General features: G+C 34.3%; 1 protein-coding gene across 4 annotated transcripts in view; it reads left to right on the plus strand.

Annotated features, from left to right (window-relative positions):
• MDGA2 (MAM domain containing glycosylphosphatidylinositol anchor 2) overlaps nt 1-24,183 on the plus strand; it is an 830,366-nt gene that overhangs the window by 593,008 nt on the left and 213,175 nt on the right. For 3 of the 4 annotated variants that reach the window (XR_014242273.1, XM_082383804.1, XM_082383803.1), the window contains exon 7: nt 11,006-11,335. The exons of the other annotated variant lie outside the window; for it this stretch is intronic. Coding sequence is in view for 2 of the 3 variants with exons in the window: in XM_082383804.1 (XP_082239930.1) it covers nt 11,006-11,335 (330 nt within the window). In the remaining variant the exon portion in view is untranslated. The remainder of the gene's footprint in view (nt 1-11,005; nt 11,336-24,183) is intronic. 4 annotated transcript variants of the gene reach the window in all.

Consider the following 24,183-nt stretch of genomic DNA (forward strand, 5'->3'; position numbering starts at 1 on the left):
TCATAATCAGGGTAAACAATTTCTTGAGGGCCTTATAAAGAAAAAAGATATGCTGTGGCCACTTTTAGCATGCACTTTAATAACTCAGTAATCCTCTGGATGAGCTGATGACATGTCTCCTTCTCTTCTGTCTCTGCATTTCTGGAGAATGGATGGACAGTTGTTTTCTTTGGGCGCACCACATGTCTTGCAGGATCTTAGTTCCCCGACCAGAGATTGAACCCAGGGCCCTGGCAGTGAAAGTGCCGTGTCCTAACCACTGGACTGACGGGGAACTCCCAAGGATAATTGTTTTCTAAGACAGTGGTTCTCAAACTTGAGAGTACATCGGAATCACCCAGTGAACCCTTTAGATGTGGATGGCTGGGTCCTACCCCAAGAAGTATAGTTTTGCTGTGGAGGGGCACCCAACAGACCAGCTGTTGCTATTGGTCTAGGATCCACACTTCAAATACTAATGCTCTAAACTATAGATGTCATAGTTTTAGTTTCAAATAGTAGGCATACCTTTAATATATTACTAGCCTTATTATCTAGTCATTTCCTTGAAGAATGAGTTAAGAGCAATTCTTCCAACACAGAAGTCATTGTTTCTGGTAAATGTGTTCTAACACTGAACTGGCTTATATCCAACAATTCTCTAAGTAATGCAAACAGTTGATTTGATCTGGGAGATATATTGTGAAACCATTTTTTTCTTAAAGTACTCAGCATTTTTTACGTCTTAAAGTTGTATTTTCATTGGATTTCAGTACCATGTGGACCTTTGTCTTGTTCCTGTCCGTAGGTATCCCACTATCCATCTCTTTACAGAACTTGCATCCTAGTTTGGCTTTTCTCCTTTCTAAGAGTATGTGAATCTTACATCTATGTCAGTTAACACTTAAAACAGATATTTCCATATAACCCTCAATATATAACATCTGCAATACCACCCTCCCACCATGACCACCAATGATAACCTCCCTGGGTCATTCTCATAGACTATAAACCTGTATTCGCTACTGCTTAATACTCACTGAAACACTATCTTTCGATTTATCTTTGAATTGAGCCTGAACACCTGTGCACCTGGACCATACTCCTTTGTTCCAGTATAAATTGATGTAATTAACAATCCTGTAATTGAGGGACAGATTGACAACTAGTTCTGTAAATTACATTGTGATGATCATCATAAGGATGTGGTTAAAATGCTGCTTGTTGTGTGTCTCATTTATGCAGGTTCAGGAGATAAATTCTACTCAGATCTCTGGACCAAGAATATTTTTTGTCTGTTGCTTGTTTGTTAGGAGTTGGGATATTTTGAACTCACAGATACTATGAAACATGAAATTAGTATTTCCCTCTTTTTTATTCCTGTAAAGATCAGAGCCAATTTATGGCCCAGCTACCAATTTTACAGGATATAAAAACATTTCTATACCACCGTCATTTTGACCCTATCTCATCTGCTTATTTGCCAGAATTTTCTCATTAAAAAGAGAAAAGGAAAACTATAACATATATTTCTAAAATCTGCTTTAAAGACTTCTAGAGCAATGTAGGGTGTTCTTTTTAAAAGGGAAATATTACACATTTCTCTTTATAATATACATATTAAAGGTATTTAGTTTTAGAGTCAGTCTCTTCACACTTCATTTTAGCAGTCCTGTCATCTTTTGGTTAACCCACAAACCCAGAGTCTTGTCCTGTGGCCTATTATCAGAAATTCTAGACCCACAGGGCATTAAAGATTAAATAGGGCTTACCACATTGGAGGAAACATAGCTTTATAAAGGGATTAAATTAACCTCCTTAACTCTCAAATACACTTGTACTCATGCAACATTTCATCTTTGAACAACATACTGCAACGTGTGTGTGTGTGGTGTGACCGTAAGCGTTATTTTCTTTAGTATTTGAAACTTTGTAGCAGTGAATTTCCTAGAGTTATTCAGTTTTCATCTATTTCAATAATGCACAAGACTATAATGTAAAAGACCATAATGATGTAAAAGAAAAATTACATCAGACACGTGATAAAACAGCAAAGAAGACTGTATTCAAGACTGTTGCAAAAGGAGTCACGACTCTTGCACTAGAGGAGAGAGATTAAATGTAACTCTGCTGAAACAAAAGACGGAGAATTTTTAAATACTAGGATGAGCTAATGGAAAAGTACTAGAAGACATTAGGGGAGGTTGGTGAATGTGATTAAGCTGTCTGTGCTTGCTAAGTGGTCTTTTCAAACTTAGGGTCCTACCCTCCTATAGAAACTGGGATTAGAAGTACTATCTCTTCTGATGATTACAGGCATACCTCATTTTATTGCACTTCACTCTATTTTGCTTCGCAGATATTGTGTTTTTTTTAACAAATTGAAGGTTTGCGGCAATGCTGCATTAAACAAGTCTATTGGGGCCATTTTTTCAACAGCATTTGCTCACTTTGTGTCTCTGTATCACATTTTTGTAATTCTCATAATATTTCAAACTTTTTCATTATTGTTATATTTGTTATGGTCATCCGTGACGTTACCATTGCATGGACTTGCTGAATGTTAGGACTTGCTGAAGGCTCGGATGATGATTAGCATTTTTTAGCAATGAAGTATTCTTTAATTAAGGTATGTACATTGCTTTTTTTAGACATAATGCTAAATTGTGCACTTAATAGACTACAGTATAGTGTAAACATAACTTTTATATGCACTGAGAAACTAAAAAATTTGTGTCAGTTTATTTGAATATTTGCTTTATTGCGGTGATATGAAACTGAACCCGCAGTATCTCTGAGGTATGCCAGTACATTTTAGACGGATGGCTCCTGGGTCCTTAAGAAAACCATTTCTGGCTTGTAAAAGATTTACATCTCAAAGAGGCAGAGAAGGCATCTACAATTGAAAATTTTCTAAAGTTAAATGCTCTAAGAAAAGGGAGACCAGGGGCCTAGAGTCAGGAAGAAACCTGTCTAATGTTTAGTCACACTGACGGGAATGTTTAGTTGGTTTTTGTCATTGGTATTGACACTTGAGCTCCTCTCAAAATATAATAAGATAGTTAAGATAATTTTTATAAATTCCTAGTGAGTACAGATATTTTTCATTTGGTTGTTCAACATACCTAGGTTATTTTCCTTGCTCTTTAATATTAAAAATGAAATAATATATTCAAATGATTAAATCATTATTTTAATTTAAATTGAATATGTTGCAATCTTTTGTGTGTCAAGAAACAAAACAAACAATGATCACATGTCCCTAAACATGCGCAGCAAATTGGGAGGTAGACGATTATATAAAAACTCTGTGATCTGCAATTATGACAAAATAATTTATAAAAATCCTTTCTTTCTCAACAAAGACTGACTTTACAACTACTGTTTGAATGATGAAATTCAAATGAAGTAGGGAACTAGGAAGTGTGTCATGACAATTGTGATGCAAATGTGCAAAGTCAAACTAATTTATTTCCTTAAATATTACATTTTCCTAGTCATAGAAGTCTGTAGAAAGAATTTTCAAGAAGGAAGAAAGAATCAGTAATGGAAAGTGATATGAAGTGCAAAATGCAAGTGATATAAACATGGAGAAGAACTGGAAAATATCTTTGTGTTAACTGAGTAAGAGGTTATTGCTAACCTTTGAGACTTCAGTGTCAGAATAGCACCAGTGAAAACCAAGGTGTGAACTGTCAAATTGGATGAGTGCATAGTGACACAAGGAGGCAATTGGTGTTTCACTATTTTTTTTAAGAAAAATGCTACAAATAATTTGCAGGATTATTAAGGTTAAGGAATGTCTTCTAAGTTTAGATGTGACCTAAACAACTTTCTACTCTGAAATTAAATAGCATATGAAAGAGAAAATATTGAAACTTCAAAAGAAAGTGGATAACCAAAAGAATGCATGGCATCAGGGTACAGGGAGAGAGGTTGGCAGATGGGCAGGATCATTTTGGAAAGGAGAAAGTCCACAGCTTTTGAGACAGAAAATAAGGAAAGCAAAAAAAGTAAAGAACAATTTTTAGTTTGTTAGTCTCATTATTTTCATCCAGTTTTCACTACTACATGATCAATTCCATAAATATTAAGGATGTACTATTTTCAAAAAGACTTCAGAAGAACTATGTTTAGCACAGGCTTTTCTAAGCTGCAGTTCATGTTATAGCTGTTTCTAGTCCTAAGTCTTTAAAAACTAATAAAAAATATAACTCATCCTGGACTCGTTCTTCTTCTCATAGTGAAGGGATATATTTAATTTGATAGAAAAGGTGAGCTCAAAATACCTACTGATTTTTAATGACATAGGATGCGTAAATTGTGCTGATTAATATTCTCCTATTCAAGTAACTAGTGCTAAGAAATACTATGTCAAATACCATTTACATAGTAGCCATACTATGAAAATGTTTGTTTCTATTTATGACATTATATGGACACTTAGATAATTTATAGCTAATATATATTTACTCCTTACTTAAGATAGGGCTGAAATAAGAATGGTAAAATAATAATGATGATAGTAATAATATGAATTTAGTCTACTTTTTCATCTCTCAAGGAAGGGCTTACATCAAAAAGCAAAATTTATGCCCCCCTAGAAGATTTTTTCTTCCTTTCATTTCTACTCAAAATACTTACCTGCGGTTATTCTATTGAGCAAGGACATTAAAAGACAAAAATTCAACCATACTTTGCTTGAACATTTTGAATGATTAACTGCAGTAATTAGCTTTGAGTAAATTCACAAAATAAATAGAGCCTTGATACTTGACAGTTAAACAGAACCCCAACTTCCTTTCAGCATTTAATTGTGCATTCAAAATATCAGGGGTGCTATTTTAAACTACTTTTAGGAAATGGGTGTAATGAGTTTTTGGTTCTTGCATTATTAATGAACTTTCATTCAGACTATAGGTTGGCGATTGGTGTTGTTAGATAAAGGGAAGTGAGTATAAGAATGCTGAACAGTATATAAGAAAAAAAAAGAACTTCCTCCTCCTATCCATCTTCTAGAAGTTTTAATACTTCTCATAATAACACTTTAAATACTTTTTTATAACAACATAAAATATAAATAAATAAATATTATTATTATTTCCTCAAGCAACTGAGCTAGATTAAGTCTTTCTAACTTATATCAATAATTGCAAATTATACAGATGCTAATACATTTAATTCCTTTTTCATGCTATTTGCATATTTCAAAATGTGCATTTCCAAGATGGGAACAAACTGTTAATTCAGTTTTAAGAAATCCTGGTTGTTTGGGAAAGGAAGGAGCCACACTGCTGTTAGTGCCGATAACTTTATTAGATGGCTCTGAAGTATGTTTTATAAATTCATTGTGCCATTAGACATTTCCCCTGTCCTTTAGTTTTTTTAATTATAAATTTTATTTTCACAAGAGAGTTGTATCTTGTCTATCATTTTGTGATGCTCATAATGGAAATGACTAAAACATCAAGAATGGAGTCTAATTTTAAAGTCATTTCAATGATTTTCATCAACTAATAGATTCTCTTACTTTATTCTGTGAGATGCTAGTCCCGAAAGATGTTCCACAAATAAAGGGTTTTTTGTTAAGTATTATCAGCCCCTCTAGGAATGTTGCAATGTGCATATTAGCATGTTCAAAGCTCTGAAAAGTTCTGCAGAAAAGCGAACTTTTACTTACATTACACAGTCAATCCTCAAACTGTGTTCGTTCTGCTTTCTTTTAACATGATTCCTATTAACATTTTTCTGAAACAGGTTTTGGCAAATGCTATTTTAGATAATATAACTATGTTTAGATATCAGTTTTCTTCCTTCTTCCATATTTCCTTAGAAATAATTATCAACTGAGCTCTAAAGCATGCAAACAAGCCCTTTTGCATGAAATTCAGTCTCCTTTATAAAGCAGGGATGAATAACTGATATCTTGTTTGATAGCTGATGTCCCTGGCACATTATATAACAGGGACACAAAGCTAGCTAGTCACTAGGTATGATGGAATGATGTCTCCTGAGTTTTTCTGTACAGAATTCCCTTCCTCACATACATCCCTATGTTAATACTGTTAGTTCATCAAATATATTTTGCTCCCAAAACAAAACCCTTAAATCCTTGAAGACATCATTTTTTTTTCTTTTTTCTCTATCCTGTTTCCCTCCATGCATCTCAGAACATAAGACTACCAAACAGAAACAGAGTTAACATAGACATATCAGACTGAATGGAAACAATTAGAATCTGTAAAGTTAATGCTTTGTCAAGTTTAATTGATTTTAAAGAAAACCATTGAATACCAACTATAACAAGGAACCGGGTTCAGGATTAGGGACAAAAAAGAGAGTAAGGCATGGGCCCACTCTCCAGGTGTTCACAGTCCCCTTGAGGAGAAAGATAGGCATCTAATTATAATAGGACAGGTTATATCTATATACTATCATTTACTACCTCAAGTTGCTTTGCTGATGTAATATATTTCCAGCTCTTTATTCAGTTGGCACCCAGTACGACTAGCAAATACTTTTTTCACTCAGATATTTTTATTGTCTTTAACAGAGAATACATGAATAGAAAATCAATTTTTATTTCTCTGATTACACTATTAATTATTTCTAGATTCATTCTTCTTAGCAACATTTTGCCAGTGTTTCATGTTGACCAGAATCCTACTGAGATTGTAAGAAGTGATGTATTTGGAGATTTTTAACTAATTTATCTACTTGGAATGGTGGTCAATGGTCAGTCTGTGTCTCATCATCCTTCTGAAACAAATTCTTAGCAGAGTTTCAGAAGCTGACACCTGATATTTCTTCTCTCCAAAGAGATGCTTTGTCATTAAAATTTAAAACATTTAAAAAATGTCATTTAATTTAATGTTATTTTTGTTCCATCTACAAATTTTATTTTAATACGGACTATTATGTGCTGTATAATTCATGGAACATCTGACAGACAATCGGTGCATTTTATCATTTTAAATCTATAGCTATAGGAAAGATACAATCTCACAGCCTCCTCTTTGTCTTTATCTGCATATTGTATTCCTGGAAGCCATGAGCCTAGACTTCTCCAAAGCCAGTGGTCTTTAGCTCAAGGATAAACTCAAGAAGTAATCTAATTTTAAATGATTGAAGTGTGCCTTAGAACTTTAGTCATTCATAGGCAAAAATCCACTTTTCTGTCTAGGGAAAGGTCCGCAGCAAGCCCTACCCAGATCTTTGCAGTGGCCTTACATTTATATACTAGTTTCATTCTATTCACAGAACACCTTTGTACATCTCAAAGTAGGAGGGACTTTAGTGAGTGCAATTAGAATGTCCTGGCAAGTAACCTCTCAAAAGTGAATGTGAGCCAATTGCATTCAGTTCTCACAATATTATGAAAGGAGGCTATGGGTTATATTGTAGTGTTTCTAAGCTGATTATCCAGAACAGAGGCTCAGCTTGATGCCAGTTCTTTACATGCATTGCCGGACTAAACAAGTACCTTTTGAGGTTCATCCATCACAATTTATGATACATTAAGCTAAATCTAATGTTATCTCAGGCTGGTGTTACAGGATTTTCTATATTCAGGCTAAGAAATTGCATTTGGGGAAAGGGATTTCTCCTCTCTTTTTCCATAGAATTTCTTTAGTTCTATAGAGTCTTGCTATGCCTGTTGGACCCCCGTTATACCCTGGTACTAATTGCAGATTGATTTTAAGTATTTGAAATCTTAACTGGTAGCAGGAAATGACTTTAACATTGCATGAACTACTATAAATTGTTCACTGAAAAGAGTGTTTAATTATAAACGAAGAAACCTGCTTCCCCATTGATTAACTATATTAAACACTTCATATTTTCAAACCTCTACACTATTGTTAATAAGCTATTTCTCACAATGGGTCTCAGAGGGAGCGTAATACTATCACCTCCTATTTTTATAAATGATGCACTTGACCCATAAAAATTAAATTGCCCATATCGGACCACATAGAAATGAAAAACTAGAATTGGGTTTCAAGTTCTTAATTCACCTGTGCCTAGTTAACAGAGCTATGCTCTTAGTTTTCTGAGCAGCCAAAATAAATTAGAAAATTAAGTAAATTTAACTGTCAGATGGCTACACACACACACACACAGACACACAGACACACACACACTTTTTTTTTTCCTTAGAACATTTCTGTTCAGTATGCAAAACCAGATATTTTGTTATGGAGTAACATAAAAGAAACTCAAAGAGATGGCTCTCCAGTCAGTTGATCCATGCTACTTATTCTGATATTCCCTACCTTTAGCTCACTTGCCAGACAGACTTGTCCCTCTCTTCCTTTTCAGAATATGTCATTTGAAAGACTAATATGATTGACTTTGGCCAAATCATAGAATTGTCTGATACTGAGATCAACAAATATTTGTGTCAATGAGTTCGTTCTTAAAAGCCCACTTGCTTATATTGCCGTCTATCAAAAATATAGTTACATATCATATTTAATTTTATTTCTGAATTTATTATTAGATTTATAATATTTAAAATATTTTTACTTTGGATTTTAAAAGTTATTTCTCATGAATAAAACAGTCCATGATATGTAACATAGATATTGATCTCTTGTTTTTTTATCAGTGGCTTTTGGATTGTTTATTAGTTTAAATCTAATTTGCCTGATGAACTTGCAGTTCTCTCAACATCAGTATCACTTTAATATGTCACTGTACAGAGAACAAAGCTAGAAAACAATACCTGCCTAGTCAATAAATTTTAATCACTGAAACATCAGAGTTTTTTGTCATATTTGTATATGACAACCAACATATAACTTAGGAGTGGAATTTATCCTAAATGTACCCCCATATGAAACTATTACACATATATATATAAAATTTTTATCTTTGAAAAGTATGACTCGTCTGTTTAACTTTTTTTTAGCTTTATTATTTCTCTATAGAAACAGGATAAGGAAAATTCTTACCAAATGAAAGGAAACTTTCATTTAAATGTTATGAATGCTAACAAAAGTAAATGCTCCTTGACATACTGTTTTTTTAGGTCTGTTAAAAAAAGTAAAGGACATTCTATGATCTTATAATTTGCTTTGTGCTACAGAAATTTAGTTGCATTTGAATTATATGTGCACAGTATATTATACTAAATATATAGCCAGATATGGACATTTTCAGCACATTTCCTTTTTTAGATATAAAGTCATATATTTCAGCACCCTATTAAAATATAAATATATGACTCTACATAATAGAATGCCATAATTTCTCCTGTTTTCACCCTAAAGTCATGTACTGATAAAATTATGGTTGGGAATAAATAAGTTTCATAAGTTGCATTTGGAAGATGTAACAAACAACAATATAAGAATGTGATTTAAATATTTGTCTTTCGGTATTTTCATTAAGACTGAAGCTTTGTGCATTTTCTAAACAATATTTTGGAGGATTCTCCTCTGAGATTCAGACTTCTTCAAACTTATAAAACATTTCATATCTTTTTTTAGACATAGGTATCATATGCATTGGGTAGATAAACTGGACTATAAGTTATGAGTATACAATTTGCCATACATGAGGGTCAAGTTTATGTCTGTTTTGTTCATCTCATGTTATAAGGTCCTTGCCTAGTGCCTAGTCCTGAACAGGAGCCCTATAAATATTTCTTGAATAAAAAGAAAGATATAAACGTTTCTTTTGATATTCATTTCTCTCTCCTTATTAAGATGCAAACAAGAAAGCAGATGAAAATATTTGAGGCTGAAAAGTAAAGAAAATTAAAATAATTTTTTTAAGATTTAAAAATGTATTAATCTCTAGTGCATTCTTAAATAGTTCTACAGATTTCCGTGGTATTTCCTGGCCTTTATTGGACTGAGGAAAATCAAGTTAAATTCAGGAAAGTTTACCCAGAATGCAGTTAGAAGGCCTCCAATATCTGCAGGTCTTCTAAATTCACGTCACTTTTGCCAGTGTCATCATATATTTAGGTTTAATTGTAAAAGTGAATGAACAATATTTTATTCTGATAATTATGTTTCACTGCATATGCTACATTTCATCATATAGGGATGGTGATGTTAAAGGAGAGGGACATGAGTAGGATGTTGGAAAAGAGAAAGATGTGTATATAAGTATAACTGCCATAAAAAGGAACAAACTCTATTCCAAATTGAGTACACAGTATCATTCAGAGTTCAGAACTGGAGCCCTTAAGAAGCCAATAGATGCTCCCCCAGCAGCTTCTGGTAGGTATCATTACTGACACAGGTTGTGAGAACAGCACTGACCTTAGACTCAGAAAGCACTGCTGTTAGGATACAAACACAGCATGTTTTCCAAGCCATCTGCCAAGAGGTTCTTTTGGCCATCTGCATGAAATAGCCAGCAAACAGTTTCTACTGGAGACATCTATGAATGGTGGAATAGAGCCATCATAGCAAATTTTTTGAAAAAAATGTTTCTTTCAATTCAGGTTATTTCACTACTATTGAAAATACCTCATGAATATGAACTGACTGAATTTTTACCAAACTAGTTTTGGTCAGCATGTAGATACAACCTTAGAAGAATTTTCTTTAATATGAAATTTGTTCAATATTTGAGTTATTTGGGAAATTGTGCCATAATTAAAGTATGACATGGGTAAGGATTGGGCTTAATGATCCGTATAATTATTTTTAACTCTAATACCTAATGACTTTATATAAGCATGTTTCATCATTTGTTCAAAATTCAATGGCAACAATGTTTAAGTATCATATATAGATTTAAAGCATTTTTTATATTACTGGAAAATATTATCCAATTTATAAAAATCAGTTTTAGAGTGTCTAAGTGACTTAGGTCTTTAGATTATTTCTAAATTACCTAAATGAGGTTTATTAATATGCACACTACTTGGAAACTGAAGAAACATATGTACATTTTACTTTATTTTGTTTTACTTTATTTCAGCCCAGAGATGACTACCTAGAGTGAATGCATCCCTAACATTATGAAAGTAACACTAATAACTTATGAAATTTTTATGTTTTAGCATTAAAAAAAGGACGATTTTGGATCACACCAGATCCTTATCACAAAGATGACAACATCCAGATTGGGCGTGAGGTGAAAATATCTTGCCAAGTAGAAGCTGTTCCTTCTGAGGAGTTAACATTTAGTTGGTTTAAAAATGGTCGTCCATTAAGAAGTTCTGAACGGATGGTTATTACGCAGACTGATCCGGATGTCTCCCCGGGAACGACAAACTTGGACATCATTGATTTAAAATTCACGGATTTTGGGACATACACATGTGTAGCATCTCTGAAGGGAGGAGGAATATCTGATATCAGTATTGATGTTAATATATCCAGCAGCACAGGTAAGAAGCATATTTATGATTCAAAAGACGTTCACATTGAGAATAATTTTCTTTTTTTACGTAAAACAAAATAGTCTTCAGCCAAGCTAAGAACATTCTAATTTTCAAAAAGCTTCCTGAAACCAAAATCCTAACATTCTGAATGCCCAATAAATATCATGTTAAGAGACTTTGATTTTGATTAGATTTAGATTTACATTAGGTTTTGATTTAGACTTCGATTTGATTTAGATTTACATGAGGTTTTACAGAAATAGTGCAAATAAAGTTAATAGTGTTGTCTATGATAGGTATAGGCTTCTGGGTTAAATGGTACCAGTTTTTAAATTATTAACTAGGAACTCTGTAAAGCCTAAAATTATGTTAATTAATAATGTTAAACACCAAATGGCTAAAGAATTAGGACAATTTTCAGAAGTGTGAAGCAAGCAGAAGCTATTTAGTCCATAGAAGAAAATACCGAGAGATAATTTGAGTATTCAAATATAAGGAATATAAGAAATGTATTTTCCACCAACAAAAACCAATGATAAACATGTTAGTAATCAGATGTGACTCTTTCAAGACCTTATGATAGAATCTCTTCACAATGAGAATGGCTAAATATAAAAATAGACTGGAGTGAAATTTCTTCTATTAAGGTTAAAACCAAAAATATGTTATCAATTTTCTCTCAATTAAATGAATGTCTATGGATAAGGAAAATTACAGGGTAATTTTGGTATGGGAGGACATATTAGCTTAATTCTTAGGATGTTTTAAAGCCCTGTGATTCTATGAACTGCAATCAGTATGCATCTGGAGAACTCCAACGTTGCTTTATTTGTTTTGCCAGCTTGTTACTAGATTGAATTTTAATTTAGGATTTTTATATAATCCTAGGGTGAACAATGTGTGTTGAAAACATAGAGCACAAATGTAGATAGCAGACATACTTTGTTTGTTTGTTTTTTTTAATTGGAGTATATTTGCTTTACAATGTTGTGTTAGTTTCTGCTGTACAATGAAGTGAATCAGCTCTATGTATACATATATCCCCTCCCTCTTGGACTTCCCTCCCACCCCCATCCCACCCATCTAGGTCATCACAGAGCTTTGAGGGAATTTAAATGGTTGGCTTCTCCTTTCCAGTCAGACAGTATTTTGACTCTTGTATGTTAACACATTGACCTGAGATTTTGTGTCGTTTCATGATTCCAAATTGCAGTGCACACTGGATTGATTTTACTCCTTAAGGGATATAGTCCATACCTCAGGCTGACCAAATGTGCTTACTTTTCACCATTCTGCATTATTTCTAAAAGATATTCCATTCTAGGGTGATGAAAGGTACTTGTGTTTGGAAATATGTCCTTTTCTAGGTAACAAACAAACAAAACCACAATAACTATTTTTTATCTAACTTGTGTTCAAAATTAGTGCCATCCCTAGATGGACTCATTTGAGGATATCTAAGGAAAGCTGTTGATATGCTCAGTCAGTCATCATTCATTTATGTATTTATTCAATCAACAGATGTCCATTGAATGCCTGCATCAACATGCTAAGGACACCCATATATGATATTTCCCATAAGAGTAAGAACAATTTTGTAAAATCCATGATCATTTTTCCTTATTTGTGAGAGACAATTTTCCAGATGGTCTACACTGAATTATGACCATTGCTTTGTTTGTTTGGTTGTTTGCCTGGTTTTGTTTGCTTGTTTCTTTTTTGAAACCAATGACAAAAACTTATATGTAAAGAATCAGTGCTTCTATCTAAACAGACTTGTCTGATGGGAGTGTAGATCATATACCATTAAACTTAGACAAAAGAGGGAGCAGAGAATGGAGAGGAGAAAGGAGCATTATGTAATTGTTCACAAAATGAGTCCTAACATTTATTTTTATATACACTAGTTAGTTACCTATTTGGAACTGTATTGTAAATGACCAGCATTGATTCATGAAATTTCCAAAAATCTTAAAAGGAAAATTCCAAAAGATGATCAGAAAAGCAGAAAATCCTCAAGAAATTCCTCTTATTAATAAAAGCTTAGTTGTAATAATTAACGTTTTTTAACCATTATTATTTGTCTGGTTACCAAAGGTGACAGTGCTCGAGATGAAGGAGATATATTAAATCCAAAACACTCCCCATTTCTGTTCCCTACCCACCACAGACAGACCTGGTTGTGGTCTGTCTCCTCCCTAGAGTGGAAGCTCCATGAAGGCTGGGACTTTCTCTGTATTGTTCATTGTTGTAATATCAGCGTCTGGAACAATACATGGCACTCAGAAGATACTCAATAAATTATAATTAAATCAAAAAAATGAGCTAATTTGTGCATGTAGCTTTCCTTTTAGGTTTCTTTCCTCCTCCTATTATTACCTCTGCAAGGCAGACATTTGGTGTCTCTATTCTTGATCTTGTAATTCCCTGCAGACTTTAAGAAAATCATTCATAGACCAATTTATACTAGTATTTAATATGTTATCACTCTCAGGGGCAGGACTGGCTCCATAATTTGTGGCATCCAGTGAAAATTTTTAAAAATGTGTCCCTTGTTCAGAACTTGATAAGGATTTCATGATGGCAATATCAGAGCATTAAACAAAGTGTGGGACCCTTCTAAGCATGGCTGCACAGGTGACATGCTTGTGGGACTGGCCTGTGCACGGGATTGTATTTTGATAGAGAGGTCTGCAGAAGGTGGTGTTTAACCCAAAGGATAAGTCACGAATGTGATTACATATTCTATTTTCATGCTGAAACTGGATTTGATGTTTCATTTTGCTTACAGTAGAGTTGAATACCAGAGTGCAGTATAAAGATCTGTACATCAGAGATTGTGTGATTCAGTTGGTATCAATAAAAATTATTTTTATCCCCACAGAGTAGGAGACTACACTTAAAGCAGTGCTTTAATCTGAAATATAGAGATATTACTGGGGATAGAGTTTGAACAAGCTATAGCGTGGAGGAAAATCTTAAACTATATTAATTCTATGAACCATATAGAATTCAGAGGAAATTCCCACAAATTCAGCAAAGTTAAAAAGAAGGAAACTACTGTTAAGACATAAGTAAATATGTGGGGCCCTTTTAGATTTTGGGTTTTGCTAGTTATTACTATTTTAAGGAATTTAGAATTGACCAAGTGGTCAGTGGTTTTCTTATGTGTTAAGCATTGTGATTATGTTAAATGTAAGCAATTTTAGGATGACATTTTAAACTTAAAAAAAAATCTGAACCTTTTGTTTTTCATACAAAATCTTACATTGAATCTTAGTTGTTACTGTGTTTTAAGAGACATATATGAAACTTATTAAGATGAGAATGAGGTACCATAAGGCACTTCTGCCTAATAGTTTGAAAACTGTTTCTTTAAATGACAGAACTGCATCTCTAGATATGTTTTTGAGGACTTTAAAATTGAAATATAAAATATCTCAGGAAGGTAAATCCTAGTTTACAGAATTATTCATATTTTTAAAAGGCAGTGATTTGATTTAAAAAAAAAACTTTGAAGAGAGAGGCTGCATGCATTTTGGAGTTTTCCTCATGCATCTGACTGAATAATAAAAACTATGATATATGTGATAATAGATTATGTCTTCTTTTCACATTAATTCAACATTAGAAATATTTTTTTTCCTCCTGGTTCTGCAAACATGCAAACTGTTTTATTGTGAGTATTTGTTGTTCTGTCAAGTTAAAATCATGTCCCTTGCAGGTTCTTTTACTGTGTTACTGCTCTGTATCTAGCTGTATGTCTCATGGTGACAGACAGTGGGCCTTGCCCTTAGGGAGCTTACAATCTAAGTTGTCAAATTACTTAGTTGTCAGATGATTTAAAAATTAGGCACGATATATAGTGGAATGGATGCTGTACTTAAAGTTTTATCAGACTTCTCTAGGAATCATGAATGTTTTTGTCAATGTGGGCACAGGAAAATTCCACAGAAAAACAATATTTAAGTTAAATCTTGCTGGAAGGAGCATTATGACAGTGACAGTGAAGGGAGAAAACATTTGGCAAAATATACAGGATGAAGAAAGTCCCAGAAATATTATGTGATTCTTGCTTTTTACTGTAGAATTAATATTAACTGATATTAATACAAGCAAGTTTTATTGGTTTATTTCAATTTTATTATTATCCTTATGAAGCTATATTTTATGTGGCTAGACTGCAGGTAACTTGCATTGTAGTAATTGTAAAGTTCTCAATTTAAAAATTAAATATACTGAAATATTAATTGTTGCAGTTAATCTTGTAAAATGAAAATCCTTCACATACTTGCTGGAAAATGCATGTAAATTTTAGCCTAAAATTTTGGCAACAGTTAAAATCAACCCTTAAAATATTGTTTCTTGTTCGTTTACATAAGTATAATTGTTACAGTAGATTTTTAATTTTCAGAGGGTTGCTGAAAAATATCCCATTGCTTCCTCCAGTATTGTTATGCATAAAGTCCTTTGGTGCTCTTCAGCTTGCATGTATTCCTTTGCATGACCTGGAAACTCGTAGGTTTATAGTAAACTCTGAAGCATCTGCATCATGCCTAGAAAATATAAACAGTGAGCCTGGTGATCTGTGGAATTCCGTGGTGAGACATCTGGTAGGCACATATAGCAGAATACTCAGTACAAATTTGATGACTTTTTTTTTTCTCCCCTGTTTGAGTACAGGGACATTTTATATAGCAGAAAATGGAGCAAGATTTAGAGGATTAAACCGGAGGCAGCAATGTAAGCATAGGTACACAAAGAAGGTAACAAATTGAGAAAATTAGTTGGAAATTTTATCTTTGCTGCTGACTACCTGGCTAGTTACTATAATTATGATAGTTAATTGTACAAGTGTTCACACCTGTGAAATAAAAGTTCTTGATAATAGAGGACTATGGTACACAACTAATAAGAATAGTTGATGAGCATGAGAGCAAAAGACAAATGATTGTCTTCTTAATTGGATTTGCTTCTTTGCCCTTTTCAAGTTAAGGAGGAGTAGAAACTCATGAAATTTTGCTGATCAGAACTGAAGTTTTATAGAATGACTATAGTGGGTGACAGGTTGTTTTACGTAAGAGGAAGTCATAAGTAAGACTAACACATGTAAGACCTGACAATGATTTGATCAGAGGAAGCTTCCATGTAGTCAAAAGTTATGTAATTGGTTCCTGAGTTACTGGACAAAGAAAAATTCATTTTCTTTCTTGACTCCAAAATTGTGAGGTTCAACCATGACATCCAAATTAATGATGGAGAACAGAGGTCAGCAATTTTTTTCTGTAAAGAGTCTGATAGTAAATATTTTAGTTTTTCAGGCTATATGGTTTCTGTTGCAGCTGTTCTTCTCTGCTAATGTAGTAGGAAAGCTGCCACAGACAATAAAATGAATGGGTACCGCTTTGTTCCAATGAAACTTTATTTACAAAAACAAGTGGTGGACCATATTTTGCCCATAGGCCATAGTGTGCTAACCTCTAACCTAGACTTCTGAAACCCTGTTAATTAAGAAATAAAATCATAACAAAGCTGAACTCTGTGAACTTACTAGGAAATTAAGTTAAATCCACATATAACTTATTAGTCTGTACAAACATCAATATATTTTCTAATGATTGAGGCAAAAATCTCAGTTATTCCTTATTCCTTATTTATGTGTATACAGTTGACCCTTGAACAACATGGGGGTTAGGGGCACCGACACCTGAGCTGTGAAAAATCCGAGTATATTATAGTCAGGCCCTCCATATTTGAGGTTCCACATCCTCATATTCAACCAACCCGGGATCATGTAGTGCTATAGTACGTGTTTATTGAAAATCCACTCAGTTCAAACCCATGTGGTTTAAGTGTCAACTATATTTTACTGGGCTCCTTGTTAAACTTATTGTTCTCTGCTAGGGTGCCCAAGTTCTAGAATTATGCTGCAAGGATTCCTGAGATTACTTTGCAATTGCTCGTCTCATTCCTAGCATATAAGATTTTCTGCTACTGTCTCTATTCTGTTTGTGAACTCTTTCACCTATCTTTTTATCTGTTTCTATATACATATATTTAAATTTTGAATGGCTGAGGAAACAATGAAAAAAACCCACAATTTTAAAACAATGAGATTTACTCTGAACTTTAGACTCTTCCTGGATATGGAGACAGTTTCCTCATTTCTGAATGGATGGCTGCTTTTCACACTGGCCTTAGGCAGGACTAATTTCATACAGATTGAATTTACTCTTTAGGTGTTAAAAATTTCTCTCTCTCAGTTGACTCTTGTGTTTATTGGAAGGGGTATTATAACTGTCCCTGATAAGGGCCAGAAAGAATAGTGTTTTAATCAGCGTGTCAGTAGGGAAACTATCCCCCTAAAAAACATTGAATTATCTCTTCTACAGCCTTTCCCACTTTCTTTTCATAGGCATTGAAAATGCCTCTTCACCTATAGCATTGGAACTGGAACTAAACGTGGCTAGCTGATATCTTTACTGTGGCTCTTAGACCCTTAAATTGCTATTGTGTTTAATGAACTTACCAGAGAAAAAATGAACTGCATAATATTGTTTTTATTGACCATGTACACAGAACATTCCTCAGGAAATATTGGGCTTACAGCATACTTGTAGAGATACCTAATTCATTAATTTGTGCTTTTTCAGTAAAGGATGGTATTAATGTCAGCCTACATGGCAGGCGTAGTTATAAAATTCATATTTAGGTATATAGAATTTACCAAGAAGAATATTTTATGGTTAATATTGCCTATTAGAAAATAGGTTTTACTTCTTATATTAAATGTTTTATAAAAATTTATTCAATAATTTGGAATTGTTTCTTCTGCTCACTTATGTTAGTCTTACATTGTTCTGTGGCTGATGCAGGTTATCTACATAGGAGACATGTAAACACAACAATCTGGAAGTCTTGGGAGTGGTTAGGGAGCTTGTCTGGAAACTGTTGGAATGAGTAATACAGTTTTTTTTTTAACATCTTTATTGGAGTATAATTGCTTTACAATGGTGTGTTAGTTTCTGCTTTATAACAAAGTGAATCAGCTATACATATACATATATCCCCATATCTCCTCCCTCGTACGTCTCCCTCCCACCTTCCCTATCCCCCCCCTCTAGGTGGTCACAGAGCACCAAGCTGATCTCTCTGTGCTATGTGGCTGCTTCCCACTAGCTATCTATTTTACATTTGGTAGTGTATATTTGTCCGTGACACTCTCTCACTTCATCCCAGCTTACCCTTTCCACCCCCCATGTCCTCAAGTCCATTCTCTACTTCAGCATCTTTATTCGTGTCCTGCCCCTAGGTTCTTCAGAACCATTTTTTTTTTACAGTTTTTATTCAGATTATATATTTAAAATAATGAAAGAAGGAGGGCAGACAGCAGAAGCAAGAAGAACTACAATCCTGCAGCCTGTGGAACAAAAACCACATTCACAGAAAGATAGACAAGATGAAAAGACAGAGGGCTATGTACCAGATGAAGGAACGAGATAAAACCCCAGGAAAACAACTAAATAAAGTGCAGATAGGCAACCTTCCAAAAAAGAATTCAGAAGAATGATAGTGAAGATGATCCAGGACCTCGGAAAAAGAATGGAGGCAAAGATCGAGAAGATGCAAGAAATGTTTAACAAAGACCTAGAAGAATTAAAGAACAAACAAACAGAGATGAACAATACAATAACTGAAATGAAAACTACACTAGAAGGAATCAATAGCAGAATAACTGAGGGAGAAGAACAGATAAGTGACCTGGAAGACAGAATGGTGGAATTCACTGCTGCAGAACAGAATAAAGAAAAAAGAATGAAAAGAAATGAAGACAGCCTACGAGACCTCTGGGGTAACATTAAACGCAACAACATTCGCATTATAGGAGTGCCAGGAGGAGAAGAGAGAGAGAAAGGACCAGAGAAAATATTTGCAGAGATTATAGTCAAAAACTTCCCTAACATGGGAAAGGAAATAGCCACCCAAGTCCAGGAAGCGCAGTGAGTACCATACAGGATAAACCCAAGGAGAAACACACCGAGACACATAGTAATCAAATTGGCAAAAATTAAAGACAAAGAAAAATTATTGAAAGCAGCAAGGGAAAAATGACAAATAACACACAAGGGAACTCCCATAAGGTTAACAGCTGATTTCTCAGCAGAAACTCTACAAGCCAGAAGGGAGTGGCATGATACACTTAAAGTGATGAAAGGGAAGAACCTACAACCAAGATTACTCTACCTGGCAAGGATCTCATTCAGATTTGATGGAGAAATCAAAAGCTTTACAGACAGGCAAAAGTTAAGAGAATTCAGCACCACCAAACCAGCTCTACAACAAATGCTAGAGAAACTTCTCTAAGTGGGAAACACAAGAGAAGAAAAGGACCTACAAAAACAAGCCCAAAACAAATAAGAAAATGGTCATAGGAACATACATATCGATAATTACCTTAAACGGGAATGGATTAAATGCTCCAACCAAAAGACACAGGCTTGCTGAATGGATACGAAAACAAGACCCATGTATATGCTGTCTACAAGAGACCCACTTCAGACCTAGGGACACATACAGACTGAAAGTGAGGGGATGGAAAAAGATATTCCATGCAAATGGAAATCAAAAGAAAGCTGGAGTAGCAATACTCATATCAGACAAAATAGACTTTAAAACAAAGAATGTTACAAGAGACAAGGAAGGACACTACATAATGATCAAGGGATCAATCCAAGAAGAAGCTATAACAATTATAAATATATATGCACCCAACATAGGAGCACCTCAATACATAAGGCAACTGCTAACAGCTGTAAAAGAGGAAATCGACAGTAACACAATAATAGTGGGGGACTTTAACACCTCACTTACACCAATGGACAGATCATCCAAAATGAAAATAAGGAAACAGAAGCTATAAATGACACAATAGACCAGATAGATATCATTGATATTTATAGGACATTCCATCCAAAAACAGCAGATTAAACTTTCTTCTCAAGTGTGCACGGAACATTCTGCAGGATAGATCATATCTTGGCTCACAGATCAAGCCTCAGTAAATTTAAGAAAATTGAAATCATATCAAGCATCTTTTCTGAACGCAATGCTATGAGATTAGAAATGAATTACAGGGGAAAAAACGTAAAAAACACAAACACATGGAGGCTAAACACTACGTTACTAAATAACCAAGAGATCACTGAAGAAATCAAAGAGGAAATCAAAAAATACCTAGACAAATGACAATGCAAACATGACAATCCAAAACCTATGGGATGCAGCAAAAGCAGTTCTAAGATGGAAGTTTATAGCTATACAAGCCTACCTCAAGAAACAAGAAAAATCTCAAATAAACAATCTAACCTTACACCTAGAGAAACAAGAACAAACAAAACCCAAAATTAGCAGAAGGAAAGAAATCATAAAGATCAGAGCAGATATAAATGAAATAGAAACAAAGCAGTAGCAAAGATCAATAAAACTAAAAGCTGGTTCTTTGAGAAGGTAAACAAAATTGATAAACCATTAGCAAGACTCATCAAGAAAAAGAGGGAGAGGACCCCAATCAATAACGTTAGAAATGAAAAAGGGGAGGTTACAACAGACACCGCAGAAATACAAAGCATCCTAAGAGACTACTCCCAGCAACTCTATGCCAACAAAATGGACAACCTGGAAGAAATGGACAAATTCTTAGATAGGTACAACCTTCCAAGACTGAACCAGGAAGAAATAGAAAATATGAACAGACCAAGCACAAGTAATGAAATTGAAACTGTGATGAAAAATCGTCCAACAAACAAAAGTCCAGGACCAGATGGATTCACAGGTGAATTCTATCAAACATTTAGAGAAGAGCTAACACCCATCCTTCTCAAACTCTTCCAAAAATTGTGGAGGAAGGAACACTCCCAAACTCATTCTATGAGGCCACCATCACCCTGATACCAAAACCAGACAAAGATACTACAAAAAAAAAGAAAATTACAGACCAATATCACTGATGAATAGAGATGCAAAAATCCTCAACAAAATACTAGCAAACAGAATCCAACAACATATTAAAAGGATCATACACCATGATCAAGTGGGATTTATACCAGGGATGCAAGGATTCTTCAATATATGCAAATCAATCAGTGTGATACACCATATTAATAAATTGAAGAATAAAAACCATAAGATCATCTCAATAGATGCAGAAAAAGCTTCTGACAAAATTCAACACCCATTTATGATAAAAACTCTCCAGAAAGTGGGCATAGAGGGAACCTACCTCAACATAATAAAGGCCATATAGAACAAACCCACAGCAAACATCATTCTCAATGGTGAAAAACTGAAAGCATTTCCTCTAAGATCAGGAACAAGACAAGGATGTCCACTCTCACTGCTGTTATTCAACATACTTTTGGAAGTCCTAGCCATGGCAATCAGAAAAGAAAAAGAAATAAAAGGAACACAGATTGGAAAAGAAGAAGTAAAACTGTCACTGTTTGCAGATAACATGATACTATTCATAGAGAATCCTAAAGATGCCACCAGAAAACTACTAGAGCTAATCAATGAATTTGGTAAAGTAGCAGGATACAAAATTAATGCACAGAAATCTCTTGCATTCCTATATACTCATGATGAAAAATCTGAAACAGAAATTAAGGAAACACTCCCATTTACCATTGCAACAAAAAGAATAAAATACCTAGGAATAAACCTTCCTAGGGAGACAAAAGACCTGTATGCAGAAAACTATAAGACACTGATGAAAGAAATTAAAGATGATACAAATAGATGGAGAGATATACCATGCTCTTGGATTGGAAATCAATATTGTGAAAATGACTATACTACCCAAAGCAATCTACAGATTCAATGCAATCCCTATCAAATTACCAATGGCATTTTTTACAGAACTAGAACAAAAAATCTTAAAATTTGTATGGAGACATAAAAGACCCCGAATAGCCAAAGCAGTCTTGAGGGAAAAAAACGGAGCTGGAGGAATCAGACTCCCTGACTTCAGACTATACTACAAAGCTACAGTAATCAAGACAATATGGTACTGGCACAAAAACAGAAACATAGATCAATGGAACAAGATAGAAAGCCCAGAGGTAAACCCACACACCTATGGTCAACTAATCTATGACAAAGGAGGCAAGGATATACAATGGGGAAAAGACAGTCTCTTCAACAAGTGGTGCTGGGAAAACTGGACAGCTACATGTAAAAGAATGAAATTAGAACACTTCCTAACACCATACACAAAAATAAACTCAAAATGGATTAGAGACCTAAATGTAAGACCAGACACTATAAAACTCTTACAGGAAAGCATAAGGAGAACACTCTTTGACATAAATCACAGCAAGATCTTTTTTGATCCACCTCCTAGAGTAATGGAAATAAAAACAAAAGTAAACAAATGGGACCTAATGAAACTTAAAAGCTTTTGCATAGCAAAGGAAACCATAAAGAAGACCAAAAGACAACCCTCAGGATGGGAGAAAATATTTGCAAATGAAGCAACTGACAAAGATTTAATCTCCAAAATTTACAAGTAGCTCATGCAGCTCAATATCAAAAAGCAACCCAATCCAGAAATGGGCAGAAGGCCTAAATAGACATTTCTCCAAAGAAGACATACACATGGCCAAGAAGCACATGAAAAGCTGCTCAACATCACTAATTATTAGAGAAATGTAAATCAAAACTACAATGAGGTATCACCTCACACCAGTTAGAATGGGCTTCATCAGAAAATCTACAAACAACAAATGCTGGAGAGGGTGTGGAGAAAAGGGAACCCTCTTGCACTGTTGGTGGGAATGTAAACTGATACAGCCACTATGGAGAACAGTAATGAGGTTCCTTAAAAGATAAAAATAGAATTACCATATGATCTAGCAATCCCACTACTGGGCATATACCCAGAGAAAACCACAATTAAAAAAGACACATGCACACCAATGTTCATTGCAGCACTCTTTACAATAGCCAGGTCATGAAAGCAACCTAAATGCCCATCGACAGATGAATGGATAAAGAAGATGTGGTACATATATACAATGGAATAGTACTCAGCCATAAAAAGGAACGAAATTGGGTCATTTGTTGAGACGTGGATGGATTTATAGACTGTCATACAGAGTGAAGTAAGTCAGAAAGAGAAAAACAAATATCATGTATTAACGCATATACGTGGAACCTAGAAAAACGGTACAGATGAACCGGTTTGCAGGGCAGAAATTGAGACACAGATGTAGAGAACAAATGTATGGACACCAAGGAGGGAAGCCCCGGGGGGGTGGAGGTGGTGGTGTGATGAATTGGGTGATTGGGATTGACATGTATACACTGATGTGTATCAAATTGATGCCTAATAAGAACCTGCTGTATAAAAAAATAAAATAAAATTCAAAAATTAAAAAAAACAGATGAGAAGCCAAAAAAAATATATTATGAAAGAAAAGTAGCAAAGTTTTCTAAAAATGGTTATACTCACACTAAATTAAGTTTGAGAAAATGTCAGTTGTCCACATCAGATATTATTGTTTGTATTATTATTGTTTTTATCATTTAGCCTCAGGTAGCATTGATGAAGACTGTTTGGAGCTAAAGTCTAGTGCCCTATTGATATCAATCATTCAAATAGTCAAAAATCCATGCTTGAATATTTTCAGAGTAAAGATACCTCCAGAAGGCTTACCAAATGCCCCATTAGAATATACTAAATGACCTAGGAGAGAAATTGCTAAAATTACACAAAATAAAGGTATGTTAAATCAAATGAGAGCAGTTTACAGAGACTTCCTAAAACCTCTGAGGTTTTCTTAATAAAAATAGGAAAC

This window comes from Balaenoptera borealis (genome assembly GCF_965194805.1).
Source record: "Balaenoptera borealis genome assembly, chromosome: 3".
In the NCBI taxonomy this organism is placed as follows: domain Eukaryota; kingdom Metazoa; phylum Chordata; class Mammalia; order Artiodactyla; family Balaenopteridae; genus Balaenoptera; species Balaenoptera borealis.